This window comes from Oryx dammah, unplaced genomic scaffold (genome assembly GCF_014754425.2).
Source record: "Oryx dammah isolate SB20612 unplaced genomic scaffold, SCBI_Odam_1.1 HiC_scaffold_12, whole genome shotgun sequence".
NCBI classification, from domain to species: domain Eukaryota; kingdom Metazoa; phylum Chordata; class Mammalia; order Artiodactyla; family Bovidae; genus Oryx; species Oryx dammah.
In genome coordinates this window covers 6,048,506-6,065,687 of record NW_024070196.1, presented here as the reverse complement: position 1 = coordinate 6,065,687, position 17,182 = coordinate 6,048,506, and the positions used below count along the sequence as shown (strand labels likewise).

Here is a 17,182-nt window from a genome sequence, read left to right as displayed (position 1 = left end):
CCACTTTAAATATAGTGTGTACACGTAAATTCCAAACTCCCTAACTATCCCTTTCCCTACCTTTTTTTTTTTAAAAAAATCACCTCTCTGTATTTATTTATCTGGCCAACTAGATCAAACCCAGGCCCTTGGCAGTGAGAGCTCAACAGTCCTAACCACTGAACGACTGAGGAATTCTACTCCCTTTTTTAAAAACAATAATATCATCAGTGATAAGTCATGTTTTTTTGGTCTTCTTTCTTTCTGCCACACTGCACAGCTCGCAGGAACTTCGTTTCCTGGCCAGAGATCAAACCCAGGTGCAGGCAGTGAAAGTGCTGAGTCCTAACCACTGTGCCACCAGGGAATTCTCTCCTGCATTCTCTTTCCCTCCTGAGCCAAACTTGGAACAGTTGCTCTGCTCTCACCTCTGCCTCAACATCCCTGAGTTTATCTTCTGTCACCTTCCTCCTACCCCCATCAGTCTACTGGAGCCATTCTTGCAAAGGATACTCCATTAATAGCCAATGGCCCCTGCTCAGGCCTCACCTCACTTGACTCTTAGTAAGTCTGACACCGTGTGTACTCACTCCCAACGCTCCATCCCTTGGAGTTTTTGACCCTGGGCCTCTCTGCAGTGGGATGCACACTGCTTAGTGAGGCTTGTGTGGTACAGACTATGCTTTCCACGCCAGCTTCCCCTCTTGCCGCGCCATCTTCAAGTTCTAGGCTACAATGAGTGTGTGTGTGCCTGCGTGCTAAGTCACTTCAGGAGTGTGCAACTCTGTGTGACCCCATGGACTGCTGGGATTCTCTGTCTATTGATTCTCCAGGCAAGGATACTGGAGCGGGTGGCCATGTCCTTCTCCAGGGCTACAATGCATCTGGTTTCTTTCAGCTTCTAGATCAAGCCATGTCCTGTTTTTCTTCTGGTCTCTGTATTTACCATTCACTTTTATCTGGCCAAATTCTGCCAATTCCTTATGCCTGTGTTAAATGTCTCTCCTTGGACTCCCGCTACCAGCAAGTTCACTGAACGGTACTGCAACTGCCTGCTCACTTGTCAAGCTCAGGAGGACAAAACTCTCATCTATCCTTTACCTTCTTCAAAGCTGTGTCACTAGAGCTTCTACGACGGCTAGTGCACGGGAGGCATCCAATAAATGTCAGTTGAGCGAGTGAATAAAGACACAATCGCGAGACGGGAAGAATCAAATACCTACACAAAGACACTTTCTCATATTTTCTCTTTAATGGGCCAGCAGGGCAAATGAATTTTGTCTATAGAAAAAGAATTGACACTCTAACCTAAATTCTTTTGGCTGCCCTTTTTTCCTATCCAGTCAGCATATCTGACAAATGGTCACCATTTTTGGTACAAAAATCATCAACTGCAGAGTCAGAATATCAGAGCATCAATAAACCAGCTCCACAGGCTTAACAAAGGCCAACTGTCTCAATGTTTCAGTATATTTAAAACCTCTACATAGATACACCACTGGGTTTTGAAGTGCTGCGAGAGTGACGTCTTATTCTGGTAGTTTTGGTGTAATCTGGGTCACATACTAAAACAGGTCTTTTAAAAGACAGAAGCATTTCTGAAAAAGGCAGATGAGCTCTGTTGAGAGAATCATTAGGCTGTTCACACCACGAGTATGGTAGACTCCAAACAGGAAAAACAAATCCCAGCTCAAGCGAACTGAATTTCTAACCTTCAATTGTCATTTAATGACTGTAAGTCAAGCACTCAACACTTCAATGTCCCAAACACCTTCACTATCACACTGATGATGCTTATCCCTGGGCAAGTATCTTCTTCTTTAGGGCATGATGAGACGTCTTTCAGGGCATGCTGACATTTAGTTACTTTGAATTGTCTCTAACATTTGACCACATTTAGCCTGGAGAATCCCATGGACTGAGGAGTCTGGCAGACTAGTCAGAAGGTCACAAAGAGTCAGACACAACTGAAGAGACTTAGCACACACACACAGCCACATCTACAGAAAACCTGCTTAGCTGCAAAGAGATGTTAAAGTTATGACCAGCTTAGACAGCATATTGAAAAGCAGAGACATTACTTTGTCAACAAAGGTCTATCTAGTCAAGGCTATGGTTTTTCCAGTGGTCATGTATGGATGTGAGAGTTGGACTATAAAGAAAGCCGAGCGTGCAAGAACTGATGCTTTTGAACTGTGGTGTTGGAGAAGACTCGAGAGTCTCTTGGATTGCAAGGAGATCCAACCAGTCCATCCTAAAGGAGATGAGTCCTGAGCGTTCACTGGAAGGACTGATGCTAAAGCTGAAATTCCAATACTTTGGCTACCTGATGCAAAGAGCTGACTCATTAGAAAAGACCCTGATGCTGGGAAAGATTGAGGGCAGGAGAAGGGGACAACAGAGGATGAGATGGTTGGATGGTATCACCGACACAATGGACATGGGTTTGGGTGAACTCCAGGAGTTGATGGACAAGGAGGCCTGGCATGCTGTGGTTCATGGGGTCGCAAAGAGTTGGACAAGACTGAGCGACTGAACTGAACTCATACTACATTCCCAGCTGGAAAAACCTAGAAAGAACTCTGCAGTTAAGTCTAGTCTCTTGATAATGAAACACCATGTGGGAAAAAAAAATTCTGAGCTCAGAAGGAAGAAAGGAAAGGTGTGATGAATTGTTTGTCTAAATAGATATTTATTTCTACTATATTGACTCTGCCCCCAAAGAGAATTCATACATTTATAACTGAAAAATGTAAACTATAACTCTTCACAAACAAAAACAATCTCTCCATAAACAGATGAGCTAAGGCAGAGGAAGTGAGTGAGAAAGGACGGCAAAACACTTCTGTGCTTGTCTTCTCCCAGAAAGGCCCAACAACAATTCAAAGATGACCCTAGACAGGGTTTCAGAGAAGGTGATGGCACCCCACTCCAGTGCTCTTGCCTAGAGAATCCCACGGACATAGGAGCCTGGTGGGCTGCAGTCCGTGGGGTTGCTAAGAGTTGGACACGACTGAGCGACTTAACTTTAACTTTTCACTTTGATGCATTGGAGAAGGAAATGGCAACCCACTCCAGTGTTCTTGCCTGGAGAATCCCAGGGACGGCGGAGCCTGGTGGGGTGCCGTCTATGGGGTCGCACAGAGTCTGACACGACTGAAGCGACTTAGCAGCAGCAGCAGCTAGATAGGGTTTACAGGAATAGGGGTCGTCCAGGACAAAAAGTGCAAGTAAGGAACAATTCCAAGACACAGACGCTGCCCCAGTACAACCAAAACCCTGAGTACAGCAGGTACACGGGAACAGCTGCCCATGGCCTTCTCCTCTGGGCTGTAACTCTGGGAAAAGTAAACTTCTGCTCCTGCACTCCTGCCAGAGCTCGGTTTAACCAGTTTTCACTTGTATTTAAATGTTAGAGAGCATGGAATTCACCCAGGACAACCACTCCCTCCTCCCATCACCATCAGATACACTTTCCCTGAAAGGCTGGCAGGAAACCCCACATCGAGTTGATAATGCGTGTCCTGGACAGACTATGGGCCAAGAATTAGCCCAAATATTCACACTGTTCCTTTCATCCTTTTCTTCAAAAATTAAACCACCTATATGAAAATACATGCTAAAAATCTTGCTGATGGGTACACTGGACCCAGTCATTCCTTGGGTTTTAGTGAAAAGGAGCAGACAAATGAGTGATTAATTCAAAGCATCGTATGGTTGACTTTTTCTGCATTACTGAACCCTTCTTAACTTTCAAAACCACAATCATTATGAACCTTACACTGTAATATCACGTGACAGATGCTGCTTCCATTGGCCAGACTTCTCCTCCTCCCCCAGGAACCTGCCTGACTCCGACCTGGCTTCTCAGCTAGCTCGGACACCACCTCCCCCAAAGACCTTTCCTTAACGAACCACACCCCTTCCCTGATTTCTCACAACAGTCCTCATATTGAATTAGGTATCCCTCCTCAGGGATCCAAAACTAAACTGTGCTTATGACCTTTCACAGGAATAATCACACAGTACTCACACAGGACACATCTCCCCAACTCGCCTTTGAATTTCTCAAAGACAAAGAGAGTTGCTCATCCTTCTATTTCAGTTCATAGCACAGACATTCTAGTATTCAGCAGACATTCTAAACTGTGTGTGAAATGAATGCATGAATGTATGAACAAACGGATGACATTTACACTTAGAATTCAGAGATGAGTCTTTAGAAAACATTTAGTCCATCCCACTCCAAAGTTTCCTAAACAAGTATTTCCTAAGAGTTATGTTCAGTGAAGGATGAACATTTTGCAAATGAAAACAGCATTAAATAAAAACCTTACCGGCAAAGTTCCAGGTAGAGATGCATCAAAAAAAGATACCAAAGAATTGGGAGGAGCTGCAAAGTGGACTTGAGATCCAGAAAAGAGTTTGGAGTTGGAGGCAATCTGGGCATGAATTTCCAATCCTACTACAGCTGCCCATTCACGTTCACTAAAGAGGAGAACATAATGGCCAAGAAGTCATTAGGTTAGATCTATTACCATGAGTGAATTGCTATGAGCTTAAACTGCAAATGTTACTAATACTTCCCACTTGCGCTTTTAACTTATTAAAATTGTATATTCTACTTAAAAAATGTTACATTGTATTGGGTAACTAAATTAAAAGTAATGCAAAATGAACACCAAGAACACTGGTAAAGCAATATTCATTTATAACATGGTATAAGAAGAGTTCACTGTGCAAACAAGGTAACAGAAAGGAACAATATGGGATCTGAAAACAATTTAGAAATGGTTATCAGGTGGAGACTGCTTGGCTGACTTTAATGAGAAGCACCATTCTCTAAATTAACTGTCCTTTGCCAGTTAATCACTCAGTACATAAGGAAAACTGATTTTGTGAACATTTTTAGAATGAACAGAAACAGGATTTCACTACTAGAGAAATAATGGTAAATAAATAGTTGTACATCTCATTATTTAAAAAGGAAGGGAAATTCTCAGTCATGTTTTGAATTCATTTTCTAACAACGGTTTGCAAGTAAAGTAACCATAGTGATACAGATAAAATGGATTACTACTAAATGATAATCTTTGGAATTCTGCACAAAGGAAAACATTAAATCATCACAAGTGGCTTTTTTTTTTTCCTGGTTCCCCAAATCACTTTAAATTCCAGACACTTAGTGTCAAGTTCCTTTGCATGTTTTAAACTTAATTGCTACCACATCCAAGAAGCTGCAATAGTGCAGTTTAAATGCTACAATAATCTCTTGTCTGGTCACTCCTACTCTGCTGGGTCTGTATGAACATTCCATACACAGGTCTCCCTAGGTTCATCTAAGTGTGCTTATTCTATGGGTTATTATCAAACCCATGTATCCTGGGCAATCTGCAGATGGCCTGGTGTACACATACTCTCTCCATATTCTGTCTGTTCCTATCCTGCTCTTCCCTCAAGCAATTTTCTGTATTATCAAAATTTTTATTTACATGCATTTGGTTTTGTTTCAATCATTTCAACACATGAAGTTTTGTATTCATAGTACTGATGAATTCCTTATTTTTAAAGTTTGCAATCACAAACTATAACTGAGAGGAATTAAACTAAGAAGTCATCAGAAATCTACATTCACTAAAACCCAATCCAATGTTTTTTTGCAGTTTCATTACATAGGAGAAAAAAACTTTTCATTCACTTTTCATAGTGAAACAACCTAATTTAATGAAAAGAACAGAACCAGTACTTCTGGACATTTTCCCCTCTGTAAAAACAGAAAAGCAAAAATAACAGCAACCTAACTATCTCAAAGGAAAAAATGAATATCTGACACATGCCTTATGTTTCTGCACTTGAAAAGATATCATTTAGGTCTTATATAGTGAAATATAAGCAGCTGTTCAGGGGATATTGAGCAAACTAAGCAACAGTCTCTACAGAACCAGAGGGAAGATCTCATACTGGCTGCATCTTTCTAGGTCTACACACGCACACCACACGTTCAACGTGAAAGGCCTCCACAGATAGGTGGTGTTTTCTAACTCTAGGCCACCCATCCAGAACTTGTAGGTAAAGGCTCCTTTTTACCACTAAAACACTGCTGGCCCGTAGTTGTGCTAAATACATGTCAGCTAAATAAGATCCCACTTCTATTGATACTGGGCTGACTACTAGTTAAGGTGACTGAACCACTCTTCTGTGAAACATTTTAAAAAAACACTTGCTATTTTACACTCTCAAATTACCCAAATAAGGCTATCTGAAGACAGTGGTTTGTGTGTGGGGTAGGGACTGATAAGACAGCCAGTTTCCTGTCTTTTAGATTTCAGGGCTACAACATACAGCCCAACACGTTCCCGCCCACCAAAACGTCCAGACTTAAGGCTGGGCTTTTAAAGTGAAGTCGCTCAGTCGTGTGCGACTCTTTGCGACCCCATGAACTGCAGCCCACCGAGCTCCTCTAGCCATGGGATTCTCCAGGCAAGAATACTGGAATGGGTTGCCATTTCCTTCTCCAGGGGATCTTCCCGATCCAGGGATCGAACCCGGGTCTCCCGCATTGTAGGCAGAGGCTTTACCGTCTGAGCCACCAGGGAAGTCTGTAGTGGCCATCATCTCCCAGTCCCGCAGTTCTACCTCAACTTAAGTGGACAATACTGGTATGAAATAGTATACCCTTTTCTCGGCTTCTGGGCTGTGATGTGGGGCTGCTGAGCCACTGAGCTCTGCCCCCTTTTCCCGTTGGACGTGGACCCAGTCGGAGGCCCTCTTCTGTGGTAAGAACCACAGCCAACCCGGGCGAAAGCAAACCGCCTTCCAGGACAGCACCAGCGCAACATGGGCGCCGCCATTGTCTCTCCAGAGTCCTGGTCAGGTGACACAGCCTCCGTCTGCTGCAAGGCTCTCTGGGAAACGTAGTTCTAAGAAATTAGATAAGCCGCTCTAGACTCGGACCGGAAGACTACTATTACCAGAGAGCACTGCGATCGGAAGGCTTCCGGAACCGGGCGCGGACGGGGCGGGAAGCCGAAAGAGCCGGGAGAGTGGGAGGGTTTCTGGGTCGGAAGGTGTGACTCCTCCTAGCGGGGAGTTGGAGAGGTTTGTAGCTGTAAACACGTGTGAGAGAGAGCAGGCGGTGCCAGAGATCGAAAGCTGAGAAACCTGGCTGGGATTTTATATACCAGTTAACCTGTCGGGCTGAAGTAAATGACCTTGACATCTCCGTGAACCGCCCAACTCAGTTCTTTTTTCTGCTTCCTTTTCCACTTCAGATCCAAATGTAAGCATAACTGCAAGAAATAATTATTTGCATGCCAATATGCTCGGCATGGTTCTTAGACACGGGGGATTCAGCAGTGATCAAGGCAGATATAGCCACTATGTTCACGGAACTTACATTCTTGGTAGACTAGACATACAGAGAAGTTAACAAAAATAGGATGCTTTCACATAGACCATAAGGACTATATTTCAGCACAGGTTCTTGGGAGATAGACAGACCTAGACTGAAACCTCAGGAAGATTTTAAATTTTTCTTTTTGATCTTGGCCAGTGTTTGAAAACACTTTCCTTACATACAACGGAAGCCTTGATAGCAAATACCATCATCCCAGTGGACTTCTTTTTTTCCCTGCTTCAAAATGCATCCCCTTCTTGAAACGCCCACTGATTTCTTGTATTTGAACATACAGTTTAGAATAGCTGTTCCACCATTCTCTATTAGATTGCCCTATATTAATACTCCACATAGTGCTCGTGACTATCTGATGTTCATCTTCCATCTCCAAAGCTCCTTGAGAATGGGAAATTGGTCTGCCTTATTCAACACAGTATTACCAAAGTACAAAGTAGGTCTCTCAAAAATGCTTGTTGATTGAAGGAGTGCTCGGTGAAGAATGCATTTGACAAAAGAATGGAGTACATGCCCTTCAGAGTAGTAGTTGTGTGGGAAGGAGATGATGAAATAGTGTGGTGGTGGTGGAGGCAGAGAGAAATTGCCCTCTGTGAGATAGATTAGGAAGGTAAGATTGGAGGACTTGGTATTGGATTAAATATAATCGTGGAAGCCTAGGGGAGGGTCAAGTAACTTCTGAATTTCTGGCTTATACAACTGGATGGCTGATGGAGTTACTCACTGAGATAAGGAAATCAGAAAAGAACAGGTTTGTCAGAAAATATGACTTTGGTTGCCTTGGAGACGTATAAGAGGAGAAATCAAGTAAGCATCATGGATGCCTAACTGAATATTGAGCAGGGGGGAAAGCTGCATACTTCATATATGTCACATGGATAGATTTGCAGTTTTTGATTAATAACCTGTTGATTGTGTATGTGTGAGCTCAGTAGTGTCCAACTCTTTTCAACCCCATAGACTATAACCCACCAGACTCATCTGTCCATGGAATTTTCCAGGCAAGAATACTGGAGCGAGTTGCCATTTCCTACTCCAGGGGATCTTCCCCATCCAGGGATTAAACCTGAGTCTTTCAGTTGGCAGAATTCCTTACCACTGCATCAGCTGGGAGGCCCAACCTGTTGATTAGACATCTGTAATCTATGGTCTATTTCCATTAATACTATTGTGCAGTTATAATAATGTGCAATTTATTCCAACCAGGTAGGAAGCTTTAATTATTTTCATTAAAATTATTTAATTTTTCTATCCTTTTAATTTTTTCATCTGCTATCACTGATCCAAGTTGCTATACCAGAAGTATTTTCATATGGCTGAAAATGAGAGAAATGACAGAGACTGTAAAGTAGAAGTGGAGATTGGTTCCAGAATTTATCTCTAGCCAATTATGGCTCTATCAGGTTCAGATCACTCTTCAGAGCCTTTACCAGTAAACTCCTCTGAGTTTCCCACCTTTGCTCTGGGTGAGCTTGCCTTCTCTTTCCTACTCAGCCCTCAGGCTTACCTGGCCCAGCCTCAGGGTCAAGGGAGTTGTCTCTGGCCAAATCATGGCTCCACCTTTGATAGGACTGCAGAGGGGAGGAAGCATCCTGTATCTCAGAAGTGAGAATGGGTGAAGGAGAGGGAGACCATTGCCACCTTGCCACGGGCAATTAGCCTGCTTAGGAGGCAATTCACTCCTTAGAGGGAAGGGTTTGAGGGTGTTTGGAAACCTCTGTAAGAGAGCAACAGACCTAATGAAAATCCTTATGTCATGGGCAAAATGTGCTCTAATGGAAACTCATCTTTGTTTATGACGTAGTATCATGTAGTAATAGCATATTCCGCCCCAGCATTCAGTCAGTTCAGTCGCTCAGTCGTGTCCAACTCTTTGCAACCCCACGGACTGCGGCACACCAGGCCTCCCTGTCCATCACCAACTCCTGGAGCCTACTCAAACTCATGTCCATCGTGTCGGTGATGGCATCCAACCATCTCATCATCTGTCACCCCTTTTTCCTCCTGCCTTCAATCTTTCCCAGCATCAGAGTCTTTTCCAATGAGTCACTTCTTCATGTCAGGTGGCCATACTATTGGAGTTTCAGCTTCAGCATCAGTCCTTCCAATGAATATTCAGGACTGATTTCCATTAGGATAGACTGGTTGGATCTCCTTGCAGTCCAAGAGACTCTCAAGAGTCTTCTCCAACACCACAGCTCAAAAGCATCAATGCTTCGGTGCTCAGCTTTCTTTATAGTCCAACTCATGCATAATGACCCCTGGAAAAACCATAACTGACTAGATGGACATTTTTGGCTAATGTCTCTGTTTTTTAATATGCTGTCTAGGTTGGTCATAGCTTTTCTTCCAAGGAGCAAGCCCCACCACTAGAGGGAGAGAAAATCCTAGGCACATGTTTGATCCCTTCAACAACTGGAGACCTTCCAGCTTGATGCGTCATACGCAACCCTTTCGAGATCCCACAGGAGCTGACGGCTCCCTTCTCCCCGCAGATTATCATCACCAGCAGCGCCCCCTGGTGCCCTTGTGCTTGGTCTGGTGCCTCGGAGTGCATTATTTTTCCTCCTGCCTAGTTAGGGGCTCCCACCAAACTTCCTACTATGGGACCGTTTCTCCTGTGTTCCTCCTGCATGCCAACTCTGATATCTGTCAGAACTCTTACTGACAGCTCTCGAGCAGTGAGAGCTATTTTGGTTTCACCGAAAAGGTGGCTGTCATCTGGAAGACATGGAGGTTTTCATTTTCAAGAAGCTCAGAAGGTTCCTAGGACAGGGTTCCTAGCAAAAAACCTTTTCTTTGGGAGAGCCTCTCAGCTCTTATTTTATTCACATAATTGACACAGTACAAATAAATTTAGAACACGTTCTTGAAAAAATATGTAAGCCAGGACAGAATTTCAAGTTGTTACTTATAAATGGCAATGGTTAGGAAATATATCTAAAATAACATGTTTGGTTTTGTTTAGTATTTTTGAGAGAGTCTTTGAACAGCAGAGTTGGAACAGACTGACTTACCTCTGTGCTTGCCTCAAAATCCTCAGGTATCTGTAGAAAACACATTGATTTCCAAACACAAATACTTTCTCCGTCAAATCTAAGTGGTATTTAATTGCAGTTTCCTTCTTCTTTCGCTGGATTGAGATGGGGGAAATGATGTATAGAAACAATGTTCTAGGATTTGTAACTTCTTCAGCAACATGGGTACAATGTGAGGGGAATGACGCAAATGACTCTGTTTCCATTTTTTTAAAACGAAGTAAACGATTTTAATGGAAACATTGAAATTTCAAGTAAAATTAAAAGGATTCATTTGAATAATGTATCATGGCAGTCTATCTCAAAATCGACTTGAATGTAATTCTAAATCTGAAAATTGTGTTAACTCACCTTTTATTTGACTAATGACTTTTGAAGAAACAAAGGCAGCACTTTAAAGATATCTAGCAGACTAAAACACAAAATGCCCCTTGCAGCCTAACAGACTGGGCGTGCATGGCTATCTGAGTATTTTTAAACATGTGCATTTAGCTCCTCTGTGCAACTGTTAGTTTCTATCTGGTCTACAGTTACAACACCCAGCCTACTGTCTTGAATGTCACATCATGTAGGGAGGGAGGAAGGTCAGGACAAATTCTCTAAGGAGTAAAAGGTCTACTGCCGATGACGTACCGATGACCAGAAGGGACAGCACCATTTTCAGGTTGGAAGTACATGGGCACTAGAGGAAGTCCAGGTTTTTTTTTTTTTAAGCATTTTGAAAACAAAATTTCTTTTTAGAAAAACCACCTTATAGGTCCCCAGTTGAGTGTCATTAGGGGGATAAAAATGCTGAGAGCACGTGCATGCTGGGAAATGGGGAGAACAGGATTCTTTTCCTTTTATTTTTACCCTTAAGTCTTGAGTCTGGTAAAATACTGATGTGGAGGGAACAATTGCTTTTCCTGGAAGATTGCTCTGAGCAAAGAAATCTATAACTTTTTCTTCCTTCCAAAGCAGGGAAATAGAACATCCTGTCCAGTGTCTTAGTAGAAATGGAGTATTGTCTGGGGAAGAAGGGACCAGCGCACCACCACCAGCAGCCACGCCTGGTCCGTGAACTGTCATCTCTCCACGTCCCTCCTTCTTTGACATGGTCTCAAGGGATGGTGTGCTGTTTGTCAGGCTTTTGCTTTTCTAGAAATCTGACTAATCTTAGAAGCAGTCAGGAATTATATGTAAGAAAGAAACTCCCCCTTTCGACCTGCCCCTGACACAGCTTGCTTGAAAGAAGATACTCCTGAGTTGCTAGTAATGGGCAGGAGAACATGTGAAGCTCAGCACGCCTGGAAGCTATGTGCTCAGATTCCCACTAGGCACTAAGAAGCTCTGTCTGTTGTGTTTTGAAATTGGGTATTTGGTCTTTAAAATTATAGAGTTTGTACACACACACTTCTAAGCAGTATCTTATTTTAGGATCATGCACATATAATGATCAAAAGCTTTGAGATTTCAAACAGATGATGTTTTTGGATGAGAGCGGGGTCTCTCAATTTTAAGTCCAAAGATTTCAAGGAGTACAATTATGATGGAACAGAGCTATGCCACCAAGATGCACAAGCTCTGATGACACTTTCCCCTCGGTGGGTGGACCCCTACTTGCTAGGAAGGGAGGATGAGTCAGAGTCCGCAGGGCGGCACAGACGAGAACAGGTTTATCTTGCCCATCCTGCCAGGTAACCAGTGTCATTACCTGTGAGTATCTGAGCTGGAATCTCTGTATCTAGGCTGCCCTTGAACCAAGAGTGGGTGGGCTGCATGAAGCAGTAAAGGCTGAAACCTTCCTGGTGGCAGAGCCTTCAGGGATCCCTGCAGTTCAACGTATGGCCGTTGAAAGGAAATTTAGTACTCCATGAAGAGGTGCCAGTTTGAATTAAAATCAAGCGGCTCAATTCAAACACATTAGCAATCAAATGATACAATGACTGAGATAAATGCAAAGAGAGAGACAGCAAAAAATGCCCAGCAATTCATGAATACTAATTAGAGAGGGAAAGACCAGCACAGACATTATTCATGCCTCGTTGGAGTCCTACTCTAGATTCTAATTCACAAATAAGATTCGATAACTTGATTCAACAATGATTTCATGTTGATGTTGATTCTACACTTAGACCAGTTTTCCTGCTAACAGGCACTTTCATCCCCTTTCACACGTAGTAATAATGGAAAGAAATGATGTTAAGAAAAGGACTGGATACTGTGTTTTTCAAAAGACATGGACAAGTAAGATTATATAAAATGCCATGCTTGCAAATAACAAGGGCCCATCTGGCCCAATATTCTCTAAGCCTTTCGTCTTTATTTGGGCTGCCATAGTACATTGGCGAAGTGTCTCTGGGAAATATTTTGCCATGATTCAGAGCCCGTGACTTTAAAAATTTTATATAAATTTATTAACTAAATGCATTCCCTTCTACTTGCCACACTGAAACACACAGTCTCATGAAGTGTTCTCACAATTTATGAGGGTTGGTTTGACATTGCACAATCTCTCTGAGTTTTGTGTCCAGAGCAGATGTCAAAATGAAGAAGCATGAGTTTAGGAAAGAAAATAATTCATCTTGCTTAGTTCTCAAGACCAGCGACCATTTTAGGTGCATGGGGCCTTTCTTGGGGTCTATGACAGGAGGACATGAGCAGCTATATAACCACCTCTCTCACAGCAATTCTGTTTCCTGGAATAGTAGCTCACTTCCCCAAAGGAAGACCAAGAGTATTTTGCTGTTGGCTTACATTGTTTATTATGTCTTTCTAGAAATTCTATCTAGCCTTAGCCTTACACCCTTCTGTTCTCTTTGCCCAAGAGAGATCTAAGGTGCCACTTATTTCGAAGTGATAATATCCCTTTGCATTTGTTCTATTGTGTAACAGATCACACGAACTGTGCTTCTCACTGTGTCAGTTAATAGTTGTTGTCCATGGAGTTGAAAAATAAAATTGAGTATGTATTTTTGGTTGGATTTCTATGGCACCATTGAATCAAATGTGTTTATTCTCTCTTCTTTCAAAAAAAAAAATGCTGCTATTTATTTTCCATTGTCAAGAAACAACAAGCTTGGAAGTTGTAATCTTCACTCTGTCTGAAGTGTAATGTGGCAAGACAGGCCAAATTAAGGAAAATCGATCAGCTTCTGTTACATGAGTCACATAACTGAGCTCCTGTCCTGCCTCTGGTGACTTTGGCTGTTGTCTGCTTCTCTTCAAAGGGATTCCTAGGATAAAACCACCAATGGATTGTTATCTAGGGAAAAACACAGGTAAGACCTAGACATTTAATTGTTGCTAATCAAGACAGAGGCAGAAATACTCACCTTTCTTCCTATACTTCTAAGCCCATTTTCTTGAAAGAGCAGTTAACGTTTACTTTCTGAGGTCTAAAATTTTCAAATTCTATAACTTCTATATTACACTGTCTTTTTAAAGAAAGGTGTATTTGCTTTTGTCCGTGCCGGGTCTTTGTTGCTATGCACGGCTTGCTCCAGCTGTGGTGAGTGGGGGCTGCTCCCCAGCTGTGGTGAGCGGGGGCTGATCCCCAGCTGTGGCGAGTGGGCTGCCCTCCTCTCCAGCTGTGGCTGCTCTCCAGCTGTGATGAGCAGGGCTGCTCTCCATCTGTGGCAAGCGGGGCTGCTCTCCAGCTGTGGCTGCTCCCCAGCTGTGGTGAGTGGGCTGCTCTCCTCCCCAGCTGTGGCGAGGGGGGCTGCTCTCCAGCTGTGGCTGCTCCCCAGCTGTGGCAAGTGGGCTGCTCTCCAGCTGTGGCCGGGCTTCTCCCTGAGGTGGTTGCTGTTGTTGCAGAGCAGGGACTGTAGGGTGGGCTTTAGTAGTCGTGGGGCACCAGCTTAGTCGTTCCTCGGCGTGTGGGATCTTCACAGACCAGGGACTGAATCCATGTCCCTTGCATTGGCAGGTGGATTCTTAACCACTGGACCACCAGGGAAGCCCTGTCTATGCCTTTTGATGTAAGATAAAGACTGTAATGTTTCCCAGGCATTTGGTTTCATCAAAGTAACCTCTATGTCAAGAACTCTTCTCTGTTATCCTCTGATATGGAATTGATTAACAAGTTCAATTGGAGGAATGTATTTACGCCAAAAGTTTTCATTATTTAATAATGCTATTTCTTCAAAAGTTACTGTTGAACATGCCTTCCTGCCATAATGAACATTGCTTCAAAATTTTCCTTGCTTTTCCCTTGTATGTTTTTAAGGGAACAACTTTTGTATCAAAGATTCATTTTGTATCAGACAGCTCCTTATTTTACACCGAGGGAAACCAAAGAGATCTAAAAACAGGAGCACCAAGTATATATATTTATGTTTATTTATATTTACGTGTGTGTGTATTTAAAGGTAAACAGCATTGCTTACTGATTTCAGAATATCAGTGATCCCAATTTTCCTGCTGTAGAAGAGGACAAGCATAATCAATGAAATCTTCAAGTAACATTGATGTGCACGTGAAATAAAGCACAGATGTAGATGAATTGTTTTAAATGCTTGTTAAGCAACATAAAACTTGTAGTAGGCCAAGTTCTAACTCCTTTGTTATCTAGGGCCTATAATTAATTTTTAAAAATCAAAACACTTTTAAAAATAGCCTTGTGTATTGAGTTCCAGCATGCTGCTGCTTTTTGTAGAGGCATTCCTGTAAAATACAAGTTTATTTATAGATTGCAAGTGACTCAGTGATGTTACAATATAAAAGGAAATGACACTTCAGAGTCTTTGTTCAGGGCTGTTTGGGGCTCTCTTAGAATTCTCAGTTCACTCAGAGGATTGCTTTTAATTTTCAGAAGCAAAAGGACTTTCATAAATTAAAATTGTTGGCCAGATGGAATTTTCCGATTAAATTTTTAATGTTTGGTGTTAGAATAATGAAAGGAAGAGTTCTGAGAGTAAAACCCAATGAACATTTCACACAATTTATTGCTCTTGGTATGGCTTGCGTTTTATTTTTATGGTTTCCACCCATCATCTTCCTGGACAACCTGTCTACCTTGAAAACCACAGCATGGCCAAATCAACTCCCTCCTTCCTTCATTCCTTCCTTTTATCCTTCAGTTCAACTACCTTCTTCTATTTATATCCACCTAAGTTCCCTGGTAAAGAATCCACCCGCAATGCAGAAGTGGGTCAGGAAGATCTGCTGAAGAAGGGATAGGCTACCCATTCCAGTATTCTTGGGCTTCCCTGGTGGCTCAGGTAAAGAATCCACCTGCAATGCGGGAGACCTGGGTTTGGTCCCTGGGTTGGGAAGATCCCCTTGAGGAGGGAACAGCTAGGCACTCCAGTATTCTGGCCTGGAGAGTTCCATGGACTGTGCGGTCCATGGGGCCGCAAAAAGCTGGACATAGCTGAGTGACTCTCACTTTCACTTCATTCATCCGTAGCCTTACTAGGCAACAGGTACCATTCCAGGTCTTACTTTGTCCTAGTCTTCATGGATCTTGGTATAAAGAATTTTTTTCAGATTGTTTTCCATTATAGCTTATTACAAAATATTGAATATAGTTTCTTGTGCTATACACTAAGTCCTTGTTGTTTATCTAGATAGCAGTGTATATGTGCTAATCCCACTAATCCCAAATTCCTAATTTATCCCTCCATGCCCCTATCCCCTTTGGTAACTGTAAGTTTGTTATCTATGTCTGCGAGACTGTTTCTGTCTTGTAAGTATGTTTATTTTGATTTGATTTGTATCACTTTTCTACATTTGTATCATGTATCATTCCACATATGAGTTATATCATGTATCATTCCACATATGAGTTATAACATGTATCATTCCACATAGGAGTTATATCATATGATATCTGTCTTTCTCTGACTTACTTCGCTTAGCATGCTAATCTTTAGGTCTATGTCTAGCTGCAAATGATACTATTTTATTCTTTTTTATGGCTAAGTAGTATTTCACTGTATATAAATAAACCTACCACATCTTCTTTATCTATTAATTTGTTAATGGACATTTAGATTGCTTCCATGTCTCTGCTACTATGAATATAATATTACTGCTATGAACACTAGGGTGCATATATATTTGGTAGAGAAAATATTTTTAACACACTATAATAGTGACTGTTGCTAGAATGGTATCACTAATTGTACAAGAGACTCGTACTTCCATCTGTAGTCACAGACTAGCTGACAGTTTTATAAAAATTATTGTTTGTGATGTTGAAGGCAAAGATAGACATTCTCCATTTATTTTCTTTACTTACATTTTTTTAGCTTTGCTGCTAAGTCGCTTCAGTCATGTCCGACTCTGTGCGACCCCAGAGACGGCAGCCCACCAGTCTCCCCCGTTCCCGGGATTCTCTAGGCAAGAACACTGGAGTGGGTTGCCATTTCCTTCTCCCATGCATGAAAGTGAAAAGTGAAAGTGAAGTTGCTCAGTCGTGTCTGACTCTTCACGACCCCATGGACTGCAGCCTACCAGGCTCCTTCATCCATGGCATTCTCCAGGCAAGAGTACTGGAGTGGGGTGCCACTGCCTTCTCCATTTTTTTTTAGCTTTATTGAGGTATAATTAACAAGATATAATTATATTATAATTGGAAGAAACACAAGCTGGAGTCAAGATTGCCAGGAGAAATAGCAATAACCTCAGATATGCAGATGACACCACTCTTATGGCAGAAAGTGAAGAGGAACTAAAAAGCCTCTTGGTGAAAGTGAAAAAGGAGAGTGAAAAAAGTTGGCTTAAAGCTCAACATTCAGAAAACGAAGATCATGGCATCCGGTCCCATCAC

General features: G+C 42.3%; 1 protein-coding gene across 3 annotated transcripts in view; it reads right to left on the bottom strand.

Annotated features, from left to right (window-relative positions):
* The window catches only part of GATB (glutamyl-tRNA amidotransferase subunit B), a 93,195-nt gene extending 86,345 nt beyond the window's left edge, over window positions 1-6,850 (bottom strand). For all 3 annotated transcript variants that reach the window (XM_040251463.1, XM_040251466.1, XM_040251465.1), the window contains exons 1-2: window positions 6,655-6,850; window positions 4,317-4,467 (exon numbers count right to left, since the gene is read on the bottom strand). In XM_040251463.1, coding sequence (XP_040107397.1) covers window positions 4,317-4,467; window positions 6,655-6,830 — 327 coding nt within the window. In that variant the 5' untranslated portion in view covers window positions 6,831-6,850. The remainder of the gene's footprint in view (window positions 1-4,316; window positions 4,468-6,654) is intronic.
* Window positions 6,851-17,182: the final 10,332 nt, after the last annotated feature.